General features: G+C 45.2%; 1 protein-coding gene across 4 annotated transcripts in view; it reads right to left on the bottom strand.

The window, feature by feature from the left end:
- GPR107 (G protein-coupled receptor 107) overlaps positions 1–25,845 on the bottom strand; it is an 84,954-nt gene that overhangs the window by 37,759 nt on the left and 21,350 nt on the right. For all 4 annotated transcript variants that reach the window (XM_030920304.1, XM_010360943.2, XM_010360941.2 and 1 more), the window contains exons 5-12: positions 23,921–24,060; positions 19,912–19,949; positions 16,926–16,982; positions 12,424–12,531; positions 11,038–11,171; positions 2,910–2,985; positions 1,809–1,882; positions 1,286–1,403 (exon numbers count right to left, since the gene is read on the bottom strand). In XM_030920304.1, the coding sequence (XP_030776164.1) occupies positions 1,286–1,403; positions 1,809–1,882; positions 2,910–2,985; positions 11,038–11,171; positions 12,424–12,531; positions 16,926–16,982; positions 19,912–19,949; positions 23,921–24,060 (745 nt within the window). The remainder of the gene's footprint in view (positions 1–1,285; positions 1,404–1,808; positions 1,883–2,909; positions 2,986–11,037; positions 11,172–12,423; positions 12,532–16,925; positions 16,983–19,911; positions 19,950–23,920; positions 24,061–25,845) is intronic.

Below are 25,845 nucleotides of genomic sequence, written 5' to 3'. Positions count from 1 at the left end.
TCTCAGAGTGGTATTCCATGGAACTGTGTGTGTCTGTCTTTCAGGGAAGCCCAGGACTGGCTTCCTGAAAGGCTGTGCCCCACAACAGCACAGTTCAGGCTGGTGGGGGGAGACTCTAGAGGGATGAGGGAATCTACTAAAGGGAAGGGGAGCACGCAGCCAGGTGACAACGCAGGCTCCGTCATTCACAACTCCAAGACCTCACCAGGCTGTAGGACTCAGTCTGGCTAAAGAAGTGGCCCTGGTGGCTCAACAGCTGAAAGACCGGCACAGTCCCTCAGCACGTTTTGCTCAGCAGGCAGCAGGGTCATGTGTATCTACTGCTATGCCACTGCCTCTGTCACATCCCTTTCTTTCAACACTCAGGCCAGCCCCATCTCTGTCACAAAGCCCTCCTTGATCCTTCCAACTTGAGTACTTACTCTCTCCTTGGAAACCCAGAGCAACTGGCCTGTCCCATTCATTAGATGTCAACACACGTTCCTCATTATTGAACGTGAGGGTGGATGAGGTCTGTCAGAACTCGGAGAGGAGCTTTGCTGCAAACTCTGCCAGAGTTGGGAGGGCTGATCTGGGTGCCTCAGGAGTTGTCCCCTTCTACCCCCAACCTTCCACATTTACTTTGCGCTCCAAAATGTGAGAACAGCTGACGGGGACAACTCTGTCAAGCAGATGCTGTCTGGGCAAGCACAGCAGGGTAGTTGTGCGTTCCTGCTAAAACCTCTGTTCATTGTAAGTTCTTTACATCCAAGTTCTGCTTCCAGTAAGACAAGGCTCCTCCCCCAATAGACTCACAGCCTTGTAAGGCTGGCCTCAGTCCTCAGCCCCAAACATGGTAAGGATTTAGGAAATGTTTGCCCCTCATGTCTACTACCATATTCTACCTGTGGAAACTCACTGGTGTAGTTCACGGTTTTAAAATACTTTATTAATAAAATCACTACATCTCTGAGCTTCCTCGCCAACAGCACCATTTAGTTATGAAGTAAATGATGCAGAAGAGAAAACAGTACTGTGTGTTACTGTGTGTCTCCCTACACTGTCAGCAGCTCTCTACTCAAAATCTAGGCGCCCAAACGCCAGTGGCTGACTGATGGCCAAGCATCTCCCAGTGCAATGACCTGAAGTCTATTCAGAAATCAGAAAGAGAATCCCAGTCTTCAGCCTCCACTATCAGAAGCTGGGGATTCAGGGTGAGCTGACTCCCTCTTGCCATACAGGCTTGGAGCTGAGCCCTGCTAAGTGCCAAGAAAGAAAGTGACAAACAGGATGAGGGTTCCTTTACCTGGAGTGGGATGACAATCATGAAGATCTTTTTGTCTTTATCAGAAAGGATGTGCTTAATGAAAGCCCAGCCAGTGCCAATGAGTGCAATGGTGATGAAGAGTAGCGCCCCTTTCAAACTGGAAGAGAAAACAAGGAACAGACACCAGCAGGTAGGTCTCTTTAGACTCTCACTGCCAGTTAGATTGCATAGCTCATTCTATGAGTTCACAAGCTTATTACAAAAGACGGGCAGCCAAATTTAGGAAATACATCATAAGTGAGCACCACTTCCTTCAGGGCACACCAAGTTAGCTCTGCACCCCACAGCCTGAACAGCCAATGGCCACAGGGAGGAAGGAGCATGCTGCTCAGTCCGAGTGCCCAAGTCTGGACAGCCACCCATGAGCTACACTCCTCTAGTATGGCAGAGGCCCAGACAGGCTGCCACGGGAGGGCAGGGCTGGCTAACTTGGGGCAGGTTGTTACCCACCCCCACTTGTATGTCATTTCATGGTGTATTTCACATGGACCTGCATACTTACAGGTGAGTTATGTAGTACACAACAGCCCAGCCTTCGATAGGGAAGCCCTGGGAGGAGATGTAGTGGTAGTCAATCTGAAATCAAACAACTGCATTTCAGAATCACTCTTTATCTACATGGCTCCATAAAGAATCTTTTAACTTGGACCCAGATGGGAAATTATCCAAATCATTATCATTTTGTGACGCTGTCACAGGATATATTATTGCCTTTTCGCACTTTCAAGTATAGCAAAGAGTACATGTCTAGAGACTGTCACCCTTGCAAGTGTGCTCCATGGGCACTTGGAGGCCCACAGACAGGAGAAGTTGTGATCTTACCCTCATGGGCAAGTTCATTTTAATTTGCATAAGTTCCAAATACTCAAAGCTGAAGCTCAATTCTCATGCCTCCAGCTTTATAGCATCAATTTTCTCTCAGATAAATATGCTAATACTGAATTGAACTTCAAATCACATAGGAACATGAGGGAATATCTGGAAACATAAAAAAGTCGTGGAGGCCGGGTGCGGTGGCTCACACCTATAATCCCAGCACTTTGGGAGACCAAGGCGGGCAGATCACGGGGTCAGGAGATCAAGACCATCCTGGCAAACACAGTGAAACCCTGTCTCTACTAAAAATACAAAAAAATTAGCCGGGCGTGCTGGCGGGCTCCTGTAGTCCCAGCTACTCAGGAGGCTGAGGCAGGAGAATGGCATGTACCCAGGGGGCGGAGCTTGAGTGACCACAGATTGCGCCACTGCACTCCAGCCTGGCCAACAGAGAGAGACCCCGTCTCAAAAAAAAAAAAAGTCATGGAAACAAGTCAGCAGGTGGCACTCTCATCCCTAGAAATGGTAAAAACAAAACAACAAACAAAGAAATGAAAATAGTAAGTGTTCTAGACAAATCGTAGGTCTGTAAGCAGCATGAGAAGATGTCTGAAGTCTAACATGAGGGGAGGTGGTAATCATTTACCCGCATGGCCAGGCCCTCCCAGACAAAAGGAGGCTTTATGTGAAATATATTCTCTGTTTCCCACCCATCTATCCCCTTTTGCCTGCTCACACAGGCATTATACGTAATTTCATGAATGATCCCCAAAATGCTAATACATACTGCGTGGAACACCAAGGAAAGAGACTTGGTGAAAGGAAGGGCCGCCATCAGCCAGTGGATTTTAAATACATCATTCCTATAAAAACAGAGAGAAAAGAATTAAAGGACAATTCCATTCTCCCAAAGGACAGTCAAAGCTCCAGACATCAGCTATATTTATAAGGAGACAGGAAATATAATCTGTGCAAACCACAAACATGAAGCTTTTTTTTTTTTTTTTGAGACAGGGTCTTATTCTGTCGCCCGGGCTAGAGGACAGTGGTGTCATCAAGGCTCACTGCAGCCTCGAACTTGGGCTCAAGCAATCAAGCAGCTCTCGGGAATCTGAGGTGGGAGGATGGCTTTAGGTGTATGCCACCAGGCCCAAATAATTTGTTTTGTATTTTTTATACAGAAAGGGTTTTGCTAAGTTTTCCAGGCTGGTCTGGAACCCCTGGCCAAGCAATCCACCCACCTCGGCCTCTCAAAGTGTTGATATTACAGGCATGAGCCACTGTACCCAGCAAAAACTTTTTTTTTTTTTTTTGAGACAGAGTATTGCTCTGTCACCCAGGCTGGAGTACAGTGGCATGAACTTGGCTCACTGCAAACTCCAACTCCCGGGATCAAGTGATGCCCCCCGCCGCCTCAGCCTCCTGAGTAGCCGGGATTACCGGTGTGCACCACGATATCCAGCTAATTTTTGTATTTTTAGTAGAGACAGGGTTTCACCACATTAGCCAGGCTGATCTTGAACTCCTGACCTCAAGTAACCTACCCGCCTCAACCTCCCAAAGTGCTGGGATTACAGGGGTGAGCCACTGTGCCCGGCCACTTTTTTAATAAAGTACTTTTTACTGGTAAAAAAGGCCTTGAATGGAGTCCTAAAGTAATCTCTAATACACAATTTAATGTTGTGAATGAACCTGAAAGTTATGCACTAAAGCCAGACATGATGGATTCCAACTCTTGAGTAAATGGAAATCTAACACAGGCTGCCAGCTTGTTCCCGGAAACCACCCTGGGAAAGCCAGAGGCAAGAATGAGGTAGATGGACCTGAGAAAATAGCACAGAACTCCCAGGAAAGCAGAAAGCGATTACAAACAGCTGTAGGGGAAGTCTGCAGCCCAGAGTAGGGGGGCTGGGAGCCAGCAGCAGGGATGTGTGAGGGGAAAGTGCCGGGGTTGTGCCCATTTCTCTCTCCTTCATGGCTGGTGTCTGCAAATACCCCAGGCCAATGAGACAAAGCACGCATGCCCAGGCCCACCCCGTCACAGATACTAGAGTCCACCTTTGGGCTGCCAGGCATTAAATTCCTCTACTCCTTCCCACTTCCCCTTAGGAACTAACCTCATAGAACACATTAAGACTATTATGAGGCCGGGTTCAGTGGCTCATTCCTGTAATCCCGGCACTTAGGGAAACTGAAGTGGGAAGATTACTTGAGCCCAGGAGTTTGGGATTAGCCTGGGCAAGATGATGAAACTCTGTCTCTACCAAAAATACAAAAAGTTAGCTGGGTGTGGCGGTGCACACCTGTAGTCCCAGCTACTTGGGACGCTGAGGTGGGAGGATCACTTGAGCCCAGGAGGCAAAGGCTGCAGTGAGCCGTGATTGTGCCACTGCTCTGCAGACTGCGTGACAGAGTGAGCCCCTGTCTCAAAACAAACAGTCTCAAAACAAACAAAAATTAAGCCAGGAGTGGTGGTGTGTCCCTATAGTTTCAGCTATTCGGGAGGCTGAGGTGGAAGGATCACTTGAGCTCAAGAGTTTGAGGCTGCAGTAATCCTTGATTACACCACTGCTCCAGCCTGGACAACATAATGAGACCCTGTCTCAAAAAAAAAAGCAAAGACTACAGGCAGCCACAAGAGGGGAAACTGAAATGGCTAATGAGTCCCTAAAATGATAATCCACATCGCCAATATTATGAGAAATGCAAAATAAAACACGATACCAGTTTACAACTATCAGATTGGTAAAAATTAAGATGTCTGTATTGGTGAGAATGTGGAGAAACAGCAAACCTTATTATGTATGCACCACTAGTACATGTATAAACCTATATGCCACACTCGAAGGCAATCTGGCCCTTAATGAAATTAACTGATGGCTGGGTGCAGTGGCTCACGCCTGTAGTCCCAGCACTTCAGGAGGAGGAGGCAGGAGGATCTCTTGAGGCCAGGAGTTCAAGACCAGCTTGGCCAACATGGTGAAAACCCGCCTCTACTAAAAATACAAAAATTAGCCCAGCATGGTGGTGCATGCCTGTAGTCCCAGCTACTCAGGAGGGTGAGGCAGGAGAATCACTTGCACTCAGGAGGCAGAGGTTGCAGTGAGCCAAGATGGTGCCACTGCACTCCAGCTTAGGTGACAGAGTAAGACTGTCTCTCAAAAAAAAAAAAAAAAAAGAAAGAAAGAAAGAAAATAAAAGAAATTAGGCCGGGCGCGGTGGCTCACGCCTGTAATCCCAGCACTTTGGGAGGCCGAGGCGGGTGGATCACGAGGTCAGGAGATCGAGACCCTCCTGGCTAACACGGTGAAACCCCGTCTCTACTAAAAATACAAAAAACTAGCCGGGCGAGGTGGCGGGCGCCTGTAGTCCCAACTACTCGGAGGCTGAGGCGGGAGAATGGCGGGAACCCGGGAGGCAGAGCTTGCAGTGAGCCGAGATTGCGCCACTGCACTCCAGCCTGGGCGACACAGCGAAACTCCGTCTCAAAAAAAAAAAAAATAAAGAAAGAAAATAAAAGAAATTAACTACCCATGGCACAGTGTGCTTCCTTCTGGGACTGCAGCTCGGAGGCTGCAGAGATCCACAGGGGATCTTTGGAGGTTCATGCCAGCACTGGCTGGGGTAGCAGTCCAGGCGTGTGTCCATCACTAAAGGACCAAAGCAGTCAAACGTGAGGACACAGAGCATGGGATGCCGTGGAGCAGGTAAAAATCAATGAATGAGATGCATACTCAGGCACATGGCTAGATCGTAGAAAGGATACTACTGAGTAAAAAATGTACAACAATGTCTAGAGGTATTTTATGTAAATATAAATGTATTTTATGTATTTACAATACATTTACATAAATACATATACACAAATGTATTTATGTAAATATAAATGTATTTTACATTTATGTAAATATAAATGCATTTTACATTTATGTAAAATAAATGCAACACCAATAATATAAGAATATAGAACTATCCAAAAATAAGGCCAGGCGCAGTGGCTCATACCTGTAATCCCAGCACTTTGGGAGGCGGATCACCTGAAGTCAGGAGTTCTAGACCAGCCTGGCCAAGATGGCGAAACCCCATCTCTACTAAAAATACAAAAATTAGCCAGGCATGGTGGCATGCACCTGTAAGCCCAGCTACTCGGGAGGCTGAGGCAGGAGAATTGCTTGAACCCAGGAGGCGGAGATTGCAGTGAGCCGAGATTGCGCTACTGCACTCCAGCCTGGGGCACGGAGTGAGACTAGGTCTCAAAAAAAAAAAAAAAAAAAAAAAGAAAGTCCAAAAATGTATATGCAACACATTTGAGCAGTTCTCCACAGCTAGGAAGAAGTGGGAAAGGTGACAGGAAATGAAGGGGAACAATACAGCAGGAGAGGGGCCTGGCACCGAGTGAGAATGAGAGTGTGCCACAAAGGGATGTCAGTTTCTGGGCTCATTTCCCCCTTGGTACTTTCCTGTTCCAGTGTCCACCTATTTGAAGGTCAAAAGGGAAGTCAAGGCCAGAATAGTCTGGAACTACTGAATGCCAACGAGATTTACCCAGAGTGTAAAACCACCCACCACAAAGAGCTGTGCTCATTCACACATTCTGGCAACCTTGACTTGCAGTCCATGGTTAGAACATCTACGATGGGGCAGAGATGTGATGGAAAGAACAAGCCTCACTGACCTCGGCTCAAATACTAGTTCTCCCTACACTCGAAGTTGGGAGGGGCCTGATACATACTAGCAAGCAGACCCGGGTTCCAGTCCCAGCTCTGTTGGGTGACACTGGCTCTCGTTTCCCCTCTCCGGGCCTCAATAAATTAGGCAAAGATCTCTCAGTTGCTTCCAGCTTTCAGGGGCCAGTGAAATGTGCCTGGCGGCCTTGGTCATATGCCTTTATATCATGTGGGTTTCCAGCCTATCAGAACTGACTCTAAGACTCCCGGGAAAACATGGGCAGGACTTAAATGAGACCACACTATACTCCAACAAAAATTAGAGGTGAGAATTGTACACAACAGGTCAGCCTCATTTAACCACAGATTGAAAACTGTTACTACGGCCTGGACGTGGTGGGTAATCCCAACATACTGGGAGGTTGAGGCGGGTGGATCATGAGGTAAGGAGATCAAGACCATCCTGGTCAACATGGTGAAACTCTGTCTCTACTAAAAACACAAAAATTAGCCGGGCATGGTGGCAGACACCTGTAGTCCCAGCTACTTGGGAGGCTGAGGCAGAAGAATCACCTGAACCTGGAAGACAGAGGTTGCAGTGAGCCAAGATTGCGCCACTGCACTCCAGCCTGGTGACAGAGCGAGACTCTGTTTCAAAAAAAATAAAATAAAACTGTTACCACAATTTGGTATAAGTGAACCAGTGACAATGACTATTGCCACCAATAACTAAAGGAAATTAAAACACCACTGAATCCCTGGCTACTAAACTATTTTATAAATACCTCATATTTGGGGAGGCCGAGATGGGCGGATCACAAGGTCAGGAGATCGAGACCATCCTGGCTAACAGTGTGAAACCCCGTCTCTACTAAAATATACAAAAAACTAGCCGGGTGAGGTGGTGGGCGCCTGTAGTCCCAGCTACTCAGGAGGCTGAGGCAGGAGAATGGCATAAACCTGGGAGGCGGAACTTGCAGTGAGCTGAGATCCGGCCACTGCACTCCAGCCTGGGCAACGGAGCAAGACTCTGTCTCAAAAAAAAAAAAAAAAAAAAATCCTCATATTTAGATGGCACCCTGATTTGGAAAGCCCTCTCATACACATTATCTTAGGGGGAATCACAGAACAAATCTAAGAATCCCAGACTCTTACAGGAAGGCAGAGTAATTAACTATTACTGTCCCAGTTTCATAGCCAAGAAAAAAGAGATTTAGAGTGAAGCAAGGTACACAGGCAGTCACTGTCCAAGTTCACACCTGAAATCAGGTCTGACTCCTAGTTCTTACTTTTCCAGTAAAGGCAAAAAAGTAGTTCTTTAAAAAAAAAAAAAAAAAAAAAAAAAAACTGAGGTCGGGCGCAGTGGCTCACGCCTGTAATCCCAGCACTTTGGGAGGCCATGGCAGGTGGATCACCTGAGGTCAGGAGTTCAAGACCAGCCTGGCCAACATGGCAAAACCTCGTCTCTACTAAAAATGCAAAAATTAGCCATGCATGGTGGCGGGCACCTGTAATCCCAGCTACTCGGGAGGTTGAGGCAAGAGAATTGCTTGAACCTGAGGGACAGAGATTGCGGTGAGCTGAGATCTTGCCACTATACTCCAGCCTGGGCGACAGACAAGACTGTGTCTCAAAAACAAAACAAAACAAAACAAAACACACCCAAAAACGTTTATGGCCTAAATTTTTATAACTTTCCCTCCTTCCATCTGCCTCTCTCTGTCTTTCTTAGAGACAGAATCTTACTGTGTCCCAAGCTGGAATGCAGTGGTACAAACATAGCTCACTGCAGCCTCCAACCCTTGGGCTCAAGCAATCCTCCCACCTCAGCCTCCCAAGTAGTGAGCACTACAGGTGTGCACCACCATAACTGGATAACTTTTTTTTTTTTGTGAGACAGAGTCTCACTCAGTCGCCCAGGCTGCAGTGCAGTGGCGTGATCTTGGATCACTGCAAGCTCCGCCTCCCGGGTTCACGCCATTCTCCTGCCTCAGCCTCCCAAGTAGCTGGGACTACAGGCGCCCGCCGCCACACCCGGCTAATTTTTTGCATTTTTAGTAGAGACGGGGTTTCACCGTGTTAGCCAGGATGGTCTCGATCTCCTGACCTCGTGACCCACCCGCCTCAGCCTCTCAAAGTGCTGGGATTACAGGCGTGAGCCACCGCGCCCGGCCAACTGGATAACTTTTTTTTTTTTTTTATTTTTTTATTTTGTGCAGTGGCACAATCTCAGCTCACTGCAAGCTCCACCTCCTGGGTTCACACCATTCTCCTGCCTCAGCCTCCTGAGTAGCTGGGACTATAGGCACCCACCACCATGCCCGGCTAATTTTTTGTATTTTTAATAGAGACGGGGTTTCACTGTGTTAGCCAGTATGGTCTCAATCTCCTGACCTCAAGATCCCCCCGCCTCAGCCTCCCAAAGTGCTGGGATTACAGGCATTAGCTGCCGCTCCCAGTCCACGACTGGATAATTTTTAAATTTGTTTGTAGAAATGGGGTCTTGCTGGGCCAGGTATGGTGGCTCATGCCTGTAATCCTAGCACTTTGGGAGACTGAGCCAGGTGAATCACCCGAGGTCAGCAGTTCAAGACCAGCCTGGTCAACATGGTGAAACCCCATCTCTACTAAAAATATAAGAATTGGCTGAGTGTGTTGGCACATGCCTGTAATTCCACCTACTTTGGAGGCTGAAGCACAATAATTACTTGAACCCAGAGGTGGAGGTTGCAGTGAGTCAAGATTACGCACTGCACTCCAGCCTGGGGGCTAGAGGAGACAGTGAGACTCCATCTCGAAGAAAAAAAAAAGGGGGGGGTCTTGCTATGTTGCCCAAGCTGGTCTCAAACTCACAGACTCAAGTGATCCTCCTGCCTTGGCTTCCCAAAGCACTGGGATTACAGGTGTGAGCCACCACGCCCAGCCCACAGGATTCTTTCTTAGTAATTGCTCCTTGAAAATCTAGTCCAACCATGATTATGTAGGTCCTTCCCAAGTAAACAAGAAACTCTTTCTATCTGGTGGGTGTACAGGATATCACAACAAATAGGTACCAGCAAGTGAACCCAGCCAGAGTCTAATATACCAGACTCTGAGCATGTTCATTAGAAGACAATCAAGCTACCAGGGACTAAAGAAGTCTCAATTTCCACCCCAGTGCTCCAGAGAAAGAGGTATTTCAGGGTGTTTAATTATTCTATGAATTTAAATCAATCCATATTATAATAGCATATTCGGATACCATCATTTACTCAGTTTATGAGCATTATAATAAACACTTTACACAATTCCCTAAGTGAATATTTTGTTTTCAATTGTCTTGGAGGGAGAAAGAATTCACGCACATGCAGCTGCTCCCCTCAAGAACCAAGTACAGGAAGTTAAAGCCTCAGGGGTTTCAGAAAAAAAGGCTAAAACCCAGGCAGATGGGCTTTGAAGAGGTTTTGTCCAGTGACAAGCATCTGGAAGTCAATGCAGAGAATCTATCCTGGCGCAGCTTTGAGCCAAGACCTTCAGTTCTAAGCAGTAATTCCATGCTCTCGCCAGGCAGTGCTCATCGTCACTAACTTCCTCTCCAGAAGCAACAGTCCCTGAATGAGACCCATGTGTTTACTCTCAGTCCTGGACTGTGGGATCTCCACCATGGAAACACTTAGCTTATACAGTCTATTCTGCTTGCATACTATTAAAAATATTTAGGGCCATGCGTGGTGGTTCATGCCTGTAATCCCAAGACTTTGGGAGGCCCAGGTGGACAGATCATGAGATCAGGAGATCGAGACCATCCTGACTAACACGGTGAAACCCCACCTCTACTAAAAATACAAAAACAAAATTAGCCGGGCATGGTGGCAGGCACCTGTAGTCCCAGCTACTCGGGAGGCTTAGGTGGGAGAATGGCATGAACCCGGGAGGTAGAGTTTGCAGTGAGCTGAGATCATGCCATTGCACTCCAGCCTGGGAGACAGAGCAAGACTATGTCTCAAAAAAAAAAAAAAAAAAAAAAAAAAATTTAGATTTACTTTTTAAACAAAACAGCAGGAAGTGAGCAGACACCAACGCACGCAAAGGGCTCCCACACCACAACGCCACCGCACAGTCTTCATACTGTTTCCGGGTAGATGCCCTTTGAAAGGAACAACACTGCTTAGCACCAACTGCCTCCAGGTTCAGAAGCCAGCAAACAGTGAAATTATTCAAATCTCAACACACTCTTAAGTTGAAGGGCTCAAGGAAGTAATAATTTACCGTCGTTTTCGAAGGATATGAATCCAGATGGTCCCAGAAAGAAAGAAGAAAAAGGCCATTGAGATGTATAATTTGGGGAGAGGAATTTCTCCTGCTGAGAGGTAGCTGTCAGGATTCTTCTCTGTGATCTCAATCTGAAACCAGCATGAAATTAATTTTTACTTTTCAGGTACATATCATCCCTTATTCAGCAATTTGGAATCTCAGCTGTTTCACTTAAGCTTAAGAAAGTAAGTACCAGCAGCTGGACATGGTGGCTTACGCCCATAATCTCAGCACTTTGGGAGGTTGAGGCAGGTGGATCAGGATCACCTGAGATCAAGAGTTCACCACCAGCCTGGCCAACATGGTGAAATCCCGTCTCTATTAAAAATACAAAAAAAATTAGGGCTGGGCGCAGTGGCTCACACCTGTAATCCCAGCACTTTGGGAGGCCAAGGCGAGCAGATCACAAGGTTAGGAGTTCAAGACCAGCCTGGCCAACATGGTGAAACCCTGTCTCTACTAAAAATACAAAAATTAGCTGGGTGTGGTGGCACGCCAGCTACTCAGGAGGCTGAGAAAGGACAATCGCTTGAACCCAGGAAGCGGAGGTTGCAGTGAGCCAAGATTGTACCACTGCACTCTAACCTAGGTGACAGAGCAAGACTCTGTCTCGAAAAGAAAAAATATTAGCCAGGCATTGTGACAGGTGCCTGTAATCCCGGCTACTTGGGAGACTGAGGAAGGAGAATTGCTTGAACCCAGGAAGTGGAGGTTGCGGTGAGGCAAGATCATGCCATTGCACTCCAGCCTGGGCAACAAGAATGAAACTCCATCTGAAAAAAAAAAAAAAGTGAGTACCAGCAAACAACCACCCCCCTTTTTTTTTTTTTTAATTTGAGACAGGGTCGCACCCTTTTGCCCAGGCTGGAGTACAGTGATGCAATCTCGGTTTACTGTAACCTCTGCCTCCTGGGCTCAAGAGATCCTCCCACCTCATCCTCCTGAGTAGCTGGGACTAAAGATGTGCACCACCACGCCTGGCTAATTTTTCATATTTTTTGTAGAGAGAGGGTTTTGCCATGTTGCCCACGCTGGTGTCAAACTCTTGGACTCAGGTGATCTGCCCACTTTAGGCTCCCAAAGTGCTGGGATTACAGGCATGAGCCACCATGCCTGGCCAAAACAACCACATTCTTAATGCACAGGTTGAAGTGCAGACACATCCTAATTGCTGTGTATTTTCCTATGAATCCTCTGCTGAAGTATCCCGCACAGTGGCAAGGATGTGTGTCTGTCCACAATCTTTTCTTAAGTGTTCTTAAAATCTAACCTTATACAGAAATAAATCTTGCATTTTATGCTGACAAAATCCACGTAGAACAGTCTCCAAACAGTACTCACATCAAGGCTGAATGAAAACTTGTCACTTGGCAATTCTTTTCCAAGGCATTTGTGAAAATAAAGACTGTAAAGGCCTTCTTGGTCATCAGTGCTGATGTTAAAGAAAAACTGAAAGTGAAGAAGAAAACATTTAGAGGTACCCAAATCCTCAGCTGTGTGTGTATATATATATAATTTTATTTTTTCTTTTAAAGTGTTGTTTACTTTTTCCTTCAAATTCTACTCAGCTATATTTTTAAACCTTAGAAATAAATTATGAATATTAATGGATGGAAGGAAATAAAGACTGCTTAAATTATCGACTCTCCCATGGCAGAGTTTAAAGAGATATTTTCTCATTCTATGATTCCCTTCCAATATTTCGTTACAACAGTTTTCAAGTATACAGAACAGCTGACAATTGTAGAGTGAAAGCTACATAGCCACAACCTCGCTTCTACAATGAACATTTTACTATGCCTGTTCTATCACAGATATAGCCATTTGTGATGGTCTTTGCAGAAGTCTTCAAAGATAACCTAAGATGTAGTTATCTCGTCTTCAAGCTAATGTATTATTTTGCTCTTTATATAAAATACTCTTTAAAAAGGAGGCTCATCTTATACTTGAAAACCAATCAATATTTCCTCATCAAAATTTACAACTATGGTTTTAGAGGACAATAATGAAGGCTACATTTTGTAGATTTAGACAGTTTTCTGTTCTTCATACATTTCATGAGTTTAAATGAAGTTTAATGTAAACCAAAAGACAGACAGACAGACTTAGAGAACATGACTTCTTGGTCAAGCCTAAGAAAATTTTACTTCAGCCATGAGTTCTACCAATAAAAAGAAATACCCCTGAAATACATTTTTAGGGCTACATATATATAACCATTAAACTACAAAGAAAAGCTAGGAAGTGACTATGGTAGCATTTTTCATGACAGGGGCTACTCTAGAGTTGGGAAGGACTGCGAGGGAGACATAAGGTTTCACAGGTGCTGGAACTGCTCTATTTCTTGTCCTGGGTGCTGGATCATAAAGGTGACTGTTCATAGTTACATGTTAAACTCAATATAAGTACTTTACACTCTTCTGCATGTATACTGTACCTCACAACTTTAAAAAATGGGGAAAAAAAGACATCTGGCAAAAATAAAAAGACCAAGAACACATGAGCTGGAATTATTAATCTGTTAAACTATGTGCCAAACTCAATTGTGAATGTGTATTTTAATCCCCTGAGCTATAGCCACAATAAGAAAACCTTTCTAAACACATGGACAACTTCTATTTTTAAAGATTCAGGGGAAGTCTAAAAATGACATAAAAGTTTAAAAGATATAATTTTAAAAAATCAGTAGAATCACCATGGTTGATCAGAGTAGGCACCTGACCCTTAGAAACAAAAACAAAACAAAAATGTCAACTGTAGGGTTGGAATAAACCCTTAGAGTCCCCTTCCTGTATTTAGGTAGATAAACCACTATCCCTATGCCATGAATGAAGCAGAAGAGCTCAGAGTGGACTGCACCATCCAAGACCGGGAGACACTGGGTAGAACAGTGAGAAATCATGATGACTTCTTTCCAAGGTGGGGAAAGCCAGAGAAAAGCAAAGTACCCATGCACTGCCTGCTCCACGCATCCCAAGAACCCTGCGGACAGGCTGTTTGAGCACGAGCTGCTAATCACCATGCAGACTGCTGTGCTTGGATGCTCGCCCGACACAAAGCACTGGTGCCGGACACATGTGTGCATCCTGTAACACTTTCCTTTGTGATTAAAAAAGGGGGGAGCATTTGAAAAACTTTTTTTTTTTTGTTTTGTCTTGAGACGGAGTCTCGGACTGTCGCCTGGGCTAGAATGCAGTGGCACGATCTCGGCTCACTGCAACCTCCACCTCCCAGGTTCAAGCGATTCTCCTGCCTCAGCCTCCCAAGTAGCTGGGATTACAGGGGCCCACCACCACCACCCAGCTAATTTTTTGTATTTATTTATTTATTTTTAGTAGAGACAGGGTTTCACTATGTTGGCCAGGCTGGTCTCAAACTACTGACCTCATGATCCCAAAGTGCTGGGATTACAGGCATGAGACACCATGCCCGGCCTGAAAAACATTTTAAAAACTCATTTTATTAATAAGCATTTTGAAGTGAGAGAAGGAATAGACAAAAGTAACTTTTGTATTTTCTCAAGGAGGCAGTAAAAGGCAAAGTGGTTAAACACATGGGCCTTGGATTCAAACAAACGTGGATCTGAATCCCCTGCTTGGGGCAAGTTATGTGACCTCTCTGAGCCTCAGTTCCTCATCAGTACAAGAGAAAAAATTAATATTGACTTCACAGAGTTGTTGAGAGGATTAACTGAGATAATGACACAGAAGCACTTAGCACAATGCCTGGCATTGGTTTATTAGTCTCTATAAATATAGGCCAAGGCCAAGGCCAAGATTAGGAGTTTCATATACATCCATAACAAGAGAGAGAAAACCCCTGCCCTTAAGGTACCTTCTGTAGAGGGGGAGACAGGCAATAAACGTAACTAAGTACAGTATATAGCATGTTGAAAGAGATAATGCTAAGGAAAGACAGAGCACAATAAGGGAAACAGGAGTGAGCTGCAATCAAGAGAAGCTTTGTTGAGAAGGTGACATTCCAGAAAAAACGTGTGGAATTCTGAGAGACAGCATTCCTGCCTGTGGGAACAGCAAAAGAAGAGCCTAAAGCCTGACCTGTCTAAGAAAGAGCAAGGCGGCTTGTGTGAGAGAACTGTGTGAAAAACAGGAGCTGAGGTCAGAGAGACAACAGGGACTAGACCACATGGGCCTTGCAGACCAGTGGGAAGACTTGGGCTTTATTCCAAGACAGATGGAAAGCTGTTGGAGGGTTCTGAGCAAACGAGCATCCTGCAAGTTCTCAATAACTGTTAGCTATTAATATGGATAGCGACGAAAACGATGGTGACTAAGCTTAAACAACATACAAAAATTGTTGAACAGGCAAAATGATGTAGGGAAAAAGAAATCAGAACAGTACTTGTGGGGATAGAGGGACTTTCTCAGAAGATGGAAACACAGAAATCTCGAGACAGTGAATTCCACAGGTATATACGCATTTGTCAGAACTGAACAAACTGTACACTTAAGACAAGACCTGTGCATTTCACTGTACGCATTTTTTTTGTCGTTTTTTTGAGACAGGGTCTCACTCTGTCACCCAGGCTACAGTGCAGTGGCATGCTAGAGGTTCACTGTGTGACCTAGACCTCCCAGGCTCAAGTAATCCTCCCTCAGCCTCCCTAGTAGCTGGGACTACAGGCACATGCCACCACACCTGGCTAATTTTTGTATGTTTTTTTAAGAGATGAAGTTTCACCATATTTCCAAGGAGTCTTTAACTCCTGGGCTCAAGTGATCCTCCCACCTCAGCCTCCCTAGTAGCTGGGACTATAAGCATCTACCACCATGCCTGACTAATTTTTGCATTTTTTGTAGAGATGAGGTTTCACCATATTGCCCAGGCTGGTCTCAAAACTCCTGGGCTCAAGCAATCCACCTACCTTAGTCTCCCAAAGTGCTGGGATAACAGACGTGAGCCACCACGCCCTGCCATTTTTCATTTTTAGATGATTAACAGTGAGGTTCAGAAAGTAAGTGAGACCAGGCAAGGTGGCTCACATCCGTAATCTCAGCACTGTGGGAGGCCCAGGCAAGAGGAATGCTTGATCCCAGGAGTTTGAGACCAGCCTGGACAACAGAGCAAGACCTCATCTCTACAAAAAATTTAAAAATTAGCCAGGCATGGTGGTCTATGCCTGTAGTCTCAGCTACTTGGGAGGCTGAGGCAGGAGGATCACTTGAGCCTGGAAGGTTGAGGCTGCAGTGAGCCATGATTATATCACTGCACTCCAGCTTGGGCAACAGAGTAAGACCTTGTCTCAAAAAACAAAAAGAAATGAAGTGAGTTGTCCAGTATCACCCAACTAGTAAGTGGGTTTTGAGGCCCAGTCCAATATCTTGCTCCCATACGTATGTTATTATGCTGCCCCTAAACACTCATGGGCAATTAATAACTGTGACACTTGAGCAGGTCACTCAAAGCCTCTGAGTCTGGGTGAAATCATCTCTAAAATTACAACATCACCGTAAATCGTCACCAATGGTCCTTTCAGGCATGGGGTACTATGCTTCTGGCACACTTTGAATGGGAGGTAGCATGGGGTCAGGGCAAAGGGGTCACGGGAAGAGCCAAGTAGGACTGGGTTGGAAACTGTACCCTGTCACCTACAATAGATAGTCACAAAGTTATTCACTCTCAGAGACTCACGATTTGATAAGTAGATGGGTAACAATAACCACCTTGTGGGTTTGTTAAAGAGACAGCTATTACATTTAAGTGACTGATACAGGGCATACCTAAGTTGTTATTCCTAAATTCAAAATTCCTCTAAAAAAAAAATTACCCTTTTACATAGTAGAGAGAAATTCTAGGAGGCTTTACACAAAGAGCATACATACCTGAAATGATACTGCCCCACCATTATTATGAACAGAAAAGGATTTCTCTCCCATGGCCTAAAAAGACATAACAGTATGTTTTAGGATGGCACTGGCATACAAAGTGTGCTAATTAAAAGTAATTTATTAAACAACAAGTTTCTTAAACTCTAAATCTGCCCACCTTCAAAAGCTCTCTGAAAATAAAAATGACTATCCTTTCAAGATGTCTGAAATCTGCTTTCACAGAGAATGGTAGTTGTTCTTCACCTGTTTCTTCTGCCTCTGCACGAACCCCTACCTCTGCCCCCTGCCTTGAATCTTTCGGCTAGACAGCTTGTCTACCCTTGAAGCTTCAGCCAGACTAAGGGTGCTGACCCAGGCCACGCCCTGTCACATCCCCTGAATTCCACTCCTGACATCAAATGATCAAAATATTGGCCAGGCGCAGTGGCTCAAGCCTGTAATCCCAACACGCTGGGAGGCCGAGATGGGCAGATCACTTGAGGTCAGGAGTTCAAGACTAGCCTGGCCAACAAGGTGAAATCCCATCTCTACTAAAAATACACAAATCAGCCGGGCATGGTGATACGTGTCTATAATCCCAGCTACTCAGGAGGCTGAAGCAGGAGAATTGCTTGAACCTGGGAGGCAGAGGATGAGATCGTGCCACTGCACTCCAGCCTGGGTGGTAGAGCGAGACTCCGTTCCCCAAAGCAAAAAAAGAAAAAAGAAAAGAAAAGAAATCAAAATATTGCCATATATATAGTAAAACTGAGCAATGAAAAGAAATGATACATGCAACAATGTGTATGAACTCAAAGTAATTATGCTGAATATAAGACAGAAAAGAGTGCTGCATAATTCAGTTATATAAAGTTCTAGAAATCTAATCTATACTATAGTGACAGATCAGTGATTGCTTGGGGACAGGGGGCTTACAAAAAGGCAGAAGAAATTTTTGGGGTGATGGATATTTCACTATCTTGATTGATGATAAGTCAGAGTTATCAGATTGCTGCTTTACATATGTACAGTTTATTTTAGGTCAATTATACTTCAACAAAGCTGTTAAGACCAAACATCACCATTTAGATGTCCCCCTCAAGGAGAAATCAAGATATCACAAACCAAAACTTTCCCAGTTTTTCCACTTCTGCTATTTCTACCACCCACTCCTCTGCTCCTCTCTTTCCCTCCCATCACCCTAACTGGCTTCCCAGTCATTTACTGTCCAAGGCTCTGCTCTAGTCCACATCCTCATCACCCGAAACAACCGAAACACGGTATTCTCACAACCGTGTCCTTCCTGGTCCTTCAAATAACCCTTTCTCCTTCCCCAAGGCTACCCTTCACATCACTTCCAGAATTACGATCTTTAACAAACACAGTCTTTCCCAATCAGCAACTCAGGATGGCTTCCCATTGCCTGCCCATCAATTCCCTCTATTGCCTGGCCCTATATTATCTAAGATCTCTCTCTGCTCCCAAATATGTGTGTTTCACTTCAAATGAGCCAGTGTTCAGCATCTGTCATCATCCAGTCTTTGTGTATGGCATTCTTCCTCCCCTTGCTTGTCTTCCTCTTCCCTGAACAAACTCCAAACTCAGCCCCGGTGACAGTTCCTACCAGAGGGCTTTTCTGATGGTTTGGTATCTTCCTTCCCTGACTACCCCATCCTATATCATGTAAGAGATGTGCAACTTAGAAACCAATTTTCTCCTTCCTTCCTCCCTCCCTTCCTCCTTTTCTTTTTTTTTTTTTTTTTTTTTTTTTTTGAGACAAGGTCTCACTCTGTCACCCAGGCTACGGTGAAGTGGCACAATCATAGCTCACTGTAGCCTCAGCCTCCCAGATTCAGGCGATCCTTCCACCTCAGCCTCCAGAGCAGCTGGGACCACAGGCGCATACCACCACACCCACTAATTCTCTATTTTTTTGTAGAGACAAGGTTTCACCATGTAACCCAGGCTGGTCTTGAACTCCTGGGTTCAATCAATCCACCCACCTCAGCCTCCCAAAGTGCTGGGATTACAGGCACAAGCCACCATGCCTAGCCAGGAATCAATTTTCCTTTGAAATTGTTTCAGTATGTCAATGCTCTCCCCCAAAATGGGAGACAGTTCCCCGTAGATTTTTTTTTGTTTTTATTTTTTTAAACTTTTTTTGAGACAGTCTCACTCTGTCACCCAGGCTGAAGTGCAGTAGCGCGATCTTGGCTCACTGCAGCCTCTGCCTCCCCGGTTCAAGTGATTCTCCTTCCTCAGTCTCCCAAGTAGCTGGGATTACAAGAATGCACCACCAAGCCCAGCTAATTTTTGTATTTTTAGTAGAGACAGGGTTTCACCATGTTGGCCAGGCTGGTCTCGAACTCCTGACCTCAGCCTCCCAAAGTGCTGTGATCCCCTGACCTCAGCCTCCCAATGTGCTGGGATTACGGCATGAACCACTGCATCTGGCCCCTGTAGATGAGACGTGTGTGTGTGTGTATATGTGTGTGTATATATACATATATACAGATATACACATACATATATATACATATATACACACACTCACATACATATAAGATCTCTGTATTGCAGGTTCTACATCTGCAGATTGAACCAACTGCCAACCAAAAGTATTTTTTACAGTAAGATTAAAAAGTAATAGTAATAAATAACACAAATAAAAAACCAACACAGTGTCACAACTATTTACACAGTGTTTACATTGTATTAGGTATCATGAGTACTCCAGAGATGACTTAAAGTACACAGAAGGATGTGTGTAGGTTATGTGTAAGTACTATGCCATTTTATATAAGAGACATGAGCATCCACTGATTTTGATACTCACTAGGGTTCCTGTAACCAATCCCCTGTGGACACCAAGGGACGACTGTTTATGTATGTGTCTGTGCATGCATGCATGTATATATATCAATACACACACACACGCATACAACACACACGTACACACATATCCAGGAAAGCTGAGCACAAAAGGGTGGTTAGTTCTTACCTTTGAATCCACTGTACTTCTTTTAGACTTTCCACCATCTAGAAGCAGAAACATTCAAAAGAGAGCACTGCATGACTCAACTTACAGATACATATATATATTACAGTATCATTTTATGAGACTCCAGCTTGTCTAATATCAAATAATTAAACAAAATAATCTTGGGGACTGCCATTTCCTCAGGTCCCAAAACATAATTATTGTACTGTTGAGGCAGCAAATCAGACCCTGTTATATTATAAATGGTATCTAGTAACTGATAATAGTAACAACAGAATTCATTTCTGGATATTCTAGCATATGTTATTGCCAGAGAGGCCACATGGAATGCCTTTCCTAATTTTCTAAGTAATCACATTTGAAAACATAATTTTTAAGAAAAAGGCCAGGAGAGGTGGCTCACGCCTGTAATCCCAGCACTTTGGGAGGCCGAGGCAGTTGGATCACCTGAGGTCAGGAGCTTGAGACCAGCCTGGCCAACATGGTGAACCCCCATCTCCACTAAAAATACAAAAATTAGCCAGGTGTGGTGGTGCATGCCTGTAATCCCAGCTACTCGGGAGGCTGACACAGGAGAATCCCTTGAACCCAGAAGGTGTAGGTTGCAGTGAGCTGAGATCATACCACTGCACTCCAGCCTGGGTGACAGAGCGAGACTCCATCTCAAAAAGAAAAACATGAGATACATTTACACACTTGAAAAAGTTAATAGCAAGTAATATTAGCATAATGATACTTTCTTCCCTACAGCAAGAAGATTGCTAATGGCTTCTTTCATGGAACAGAGTGGGCATCTATCTCTTGTTTTCACTTAAGATATTCTTGGGCTGGGCGCAGTGGCTCACGCCTGTAATCCCAGCACGTTGGGAGGCTGAGGTGGGCGGATCATGAGGTCAGGAGATCTGCACGGTGGCGGGCGCCTGTAGTCCCAGCTACTCGGGAGGCTGAGGCAGGAGAATGGTGTGAACCCAGGAGGTGGAGCTTGCAGTGAGCCAAGATCGCGCCACTGCACTCCAGCCTGGGCGACAGAGTGAGACTCCGTCTCAAAACAAAAAAAAAAAGATATTCTTTGTGGGAAAGAATGGACTTCAAGCTCCCCGCAGGAAGAGAATAAAAAGAAAGAAAAGAATATTCTCTTCCCAGAGAACGGTGATATGAGCACAAAGAACCTAGACAAGAAGGAGATGGTGCACAGGCATTAACCTACACCATCGCACAAATGCAGCCTTTCTGTATGGCTTTTAACTGCAGTCAAGTTGGACAGACTGAGTGACATAGTTTGGATGTTTGTCCCCTCCAAATCTCATGTGGAAAGGTAATCCCCAGTGTTGGATGTGAGTCCTAGGGTGAGATATCTGAGTCACGAGGGCATATCCCTCATGAATGGCTTGGTGCCCTCCTTGTGGTAATGAGTGAGTTCTTGCTCCAAGTTCAGGCATGATCTGGTTGTTTAAAAGAGTGTGGCACCTCCCCACTCCCTCTTGCTCCTGTTCTCACCATGTGACCTGCCTGCTCCCTCTTGCCTTCTGCCATTATTGGAAGCTTCCTGAGGCCCTCACCAGGAATAGATTCCGGTGCCATGCTTTGTATAGGCTGCAGAACTGTGAGCCAATTAGACAATTCAACCTCTTCTTTTTTTGTTTTTTGTTGTTGTTGTTGTTGTTGTTTTCGGTGGTGGTGGTTGTTTTTGAGACAGGCTCTCACTCTGTCACCTAGGCTGGAGTGCAGTGGCGCAATCTTGGCCCACTGCAGCCTCTGTCTCCTGGGTTCAAGAAATTCTCTTGCCTCAGCCTCCCTAATAGTTGGGACTACAGGCGCATGCCACCACGTCTGGCTAATTTTTTTTTTTTTTTTTTTTTTTTTGAGACAGAGCCTCACTCTGTCGCCAGGCTGGAGTGCAGTGGCGCGATCTCAGCTCACTGCAACCTCTGTCTCCCTGGTCCAAGCGATTCTCCTGCCTCAGCCTCCTGAGTAGCTGGGATAACAGGCACGTGCCACCACGCCCAGCTAATTTTTTTGTATTTTTAGTAGAGATGGGTTTCACCATGTTGACCAGGATGGTCTAAATCTCCTGACCTTGTGATCCGCCCACTTCGGCCTCTGAAAGTGCTGGGATTACAGATGTGAGCCACCACGCCCAGCCTAATTTTTGTATTTTTAGCAGAGATGGAGTTTCACCATGTTGGCCAGGCTGGTCTTGAACTCCTGACCTCAAGTAATCTGCCCACCTTGGCCTCCCAAAGTACTGGGATTACAGGCATGAGCCACCAAGCCCAGCCTCTTTTGAGAAAAACATTGTATAAGCAGTAAGTATGTATGTATTTATTTCAGAGACAGGGTCTTGTTCTGTCATCCAGGCTGCAGTGCATCACGGTTCAATGTCTCTTAGACCAGTCACGTTCAAGCAATCCTCCTGTCTCAGTCTCCTGAGGAGTTGTGACTACAGGACACGCCACCACACATGGCTAATTTTTTTATTTTTATTTTTGCAGAGACAGGGCCTTGCTATGTTGCTCAGGCTGGTACCAAACTCCTAGCCTCAAGCGATCCTCCCACTTAGGCCTCCCAAAGTGCTGGGATTACAGGTGTGAGCCACTGCACCTGACCATAAATTATCTTTAAAGAGCTCACATACCATCCTGGCTAACACGGTGAAACCCTGTCTCTACTAAAAAAAAAAAAAAAAAAATAGAAAAAACTAGCCGGGCGAAGTGGCAGGCGCCTGTAGTCCCAGCTACTTGGGAGGCTGAGGCAGGAGAATGGCGTGAACCTGGGAGGCGGAGCTTGCAGTGAGCCGAGATCGTGCCACTGCACTCCAGCCTGGGCGACAGAGCGAGACTCTGTCTCAAAAAAAAAAAAAAAAAAAAAAAAGAGCTCACATGAATCATCAGATGAACCTGACAGTTAATAAAAAAAGGTGAATATAAATTGGTTAATCAACACATGGAGAAAAAGTACAGCTGTAATAAGAGTAAAAATAAATAAACAGGAATACCTTTTTTGCCTTTCATTTCAGGATTTTTTTTTTTTTTTGAAAAGAAAATATCCCATCGTGGCTAGGACATGATAACGTGTCCACTATTCCTGCATATTTCTGATTAGAATATAAATCCACACAACTCACCTGGAAAGGAATTTAAAAATATCTACCAATATTCTCAAAAGCGTTCATATCTTTTGAACTAGAAACTGCAATTCTGAAAACCATCATAAAGAACAGGACTGCCGGGCGCGGTGGCTCAAGCCTGTAATCCCAGCACTTTGGGAGGCCGAGGCGGGCAGATCACGAGGTCAGGAGATCGAGACCCTCCTGGCTAACACGGTGAAACCCCGTCTCTACTAAAAATACAAAAAACTAGCCGGGCGCGGTGGCGGGCGCCTGTAGTCCCAGCTACTCGGGAGGCTGAGGCAGGAGAATGGCGTGAACCCGGGAGGCAGAGCTTGCAGTGAGCTGAGATCACGCCACTGCACTCCAGCCTGGGCGACAGAGCGAGTCTCCGTCTCAAAAAAAAAAAAAAAAAAAAAAAAAAAAAAAAGAACAGGACTATATGAAGAGAGTTCTATGAGTAAAGAAGTCCACTGCAGCAATATTCATAATCACACAAAAATGGAAATGTGTCTCCTTAAGGGGAAAGGTTGAGGAAATAACAGTATCCGCCCAACGGATATATGATAGGTATGACACGGGCTAAAAATTAATCAGGTATGCATATATAATTATAAGCATCACTGAATTTTAGAAATCAAACGTTCTAGACTTATGAAATAAGCTTAAAAGAAAACATAAATTACTAAAATTCTAACACTGGGAATAAGGAGAAATGACTGTTGTTTTTCCATCTGCTTCAGATTTTCCACATTTTTCTTTAACATTTATGCATTTTTGTGTAACTTCCAAAATATAATGCTAAGACGACAACAGATCATGTTTCACTTTTACTTAGGAACAAAAAAGCTTCTACAAAGCAGGTAGTGAAAACTGAAAGCCAGTTTCCACCTTACGGTTTACCTTGTGTCTTCTGAGTCTGGTTGCCTGCTGAAACAGGGTTAACATTAGGCTCCTGGCTCTGACCAAGGACTTTCTCATCCCTGCTGAAGACGATCTTTGGTAACTGGGTACCAGCTTCTGGTGGAGACTTTATTCTCACCCTACATTCAAATAAGACAGAAGGAAAAAAGGTCAAAGCAGTGCTCCTGGCCACTGAGCATGCTGCATGCAGGCCCTGTGCCAAGCTCATGCAGTCCTTATGATGTTCTACAATGCAGATTCTATTACCCACATTCTACAGATACCGAAACCGAGGCTCAGAAAAGTTAAATAACTTGCCCAAGGGCACCAAGCTAGGAAGTAGCTGGATGACGATCCAGGCAGTCTCTCTTAAACCTAAGATCTTAGCAACCACACAATTCTGAGGTACATCTTTTTCCTTAAGTATCGTGAAAATGCTCAGCAAATTGGTGCACAAGCGAAACAGACAAAACGTAAAGCATCAGTAAGACTTCAGAGTGAAATCCAGGCTGGGCATGGTGGCTCACGTCTATAATCTCAGCACTTTGGGAGGCTGAGGCAGGTCACTTGAGGTCAGGAGTTCAAGAACAGCCTGGCCAACATGGCGAAACCCTGTCTCTACTAAAATTACAAAAAAAAATTGGCCGGGCCTGTTGGCACGCGCCTGTAATCCCAGCTACTTGGAGGCTAAGGCAGGAGAATCGCTTGAACCTGGGAGGTGGAGGATGCAATGAGCCAAGATCGTGCCACTGCACTTCAGCCTGGGCCACAGAGCGAGACCCTGTCTCAAAAAATAAATAAATAAAGTGAAATCCAGGGAAGCACGAGAGGGCAGTGGCAATGTTAGCTGCCTATCTAATATCCATTTCCACCCTTCCCCCTTCTCATGAGACCCACTTTTGTTTACCCCATCCCACCCAGGAGGGGCCAGTGACAGTTCCCATGCCTGAGTGGATGCCCAACCTAAGCTGGCACATTCAAGCACTTCTCATTCTAACTGGGGGAGGAGTCTGCTTTCTGTCCCTTGGCTGGATATGAAAGACAGAGCAGAGCCACCTTGTGATGGCTGGGAAACCTGCCTGAGGAAGAAGCTAACACCCAGGATGGCAGAGCAGAGAGATGAAATGCACCAGAGTCCCTAACATCAGTAAGCCACTGCAGGCTTGTCTCTCGCCTGCCCCACTGCACATAGGTGAGGTAATCAATGTCTTCACTATTCATGCCAGAGTCTAAGTCAAATCTCTTGTTGCTTGCTGCCAAAAGTAGCCTAACTAATACAGGAGACTGTCAGATCAATTTTCTTAAATGAAAACAGAGGTTATCACGGAGAATATTTTAAAAATTAGGGTCTACGATGGTTTTATGACAAAGCAATTTTTTTTTTTTTAGAAAATCATTCATTAGTCTTCTTACCTCCAATCTTGTTCATCTCAAATCCATCCTCTTCTGGGCTGCCAGGAGTCTACTTTACAGGCAGGTCGGAGCACATGATTCCTACCTTAAAGGCTCCCTCAGCAATTACAAAGTAGGCAGGTGGAAGTATGCTGAACTTAAAAACACACAGTCTGGCCGGGCGTGGTGGCTCACACGTGTAATCCCAGCACTTTGGGAGGCCGAGGCGGGCGGATCACTAGGTCAGGAGATCGAGATCATCCTGGCAAACATGGTGAAACCCCGTCTCTACTAAAAATACAAAAAAAAATTAGCCAGGCACAGCGGCGGGTGCCTGTAGTCCCAGCTACTCTGGAGGCTGAGGCAGGACAATGGCGTGAACCCGGGAGGCGGAGCTTGCAGTGAGCTGGGATCACACCACTGCACTCCAGCCTGGGCGACAGAGTGAGACTCCATCTCAAAAAAAAAAAAAAAAAAAAAACCAAAACACAAAGTCTGATAATTCATCGAAGTTCAACATTTTTAAAGAGGCT

The sequence above is a fragment of the Rhinopithecus roxellana genome, chromosome 16, assembly GCF_007565055.1.
Source record: "Rhinopithecus roxellana isolate Shanxi Qingling chromosome 16, ASM756505v1, whole genome shotgun sequence".
In the NCBI taxonomy this organism is placed as follows: domain Eukaryota; kingdom Metazoa; phylum Chordata; class Mammalia; order Primates; family Cercopithecidae; genus Rhinopithecus; species Rhinopithecus roxellana.
This window is presented reverse-complemented; position numbering and strand designations above follow the sequence as displayed.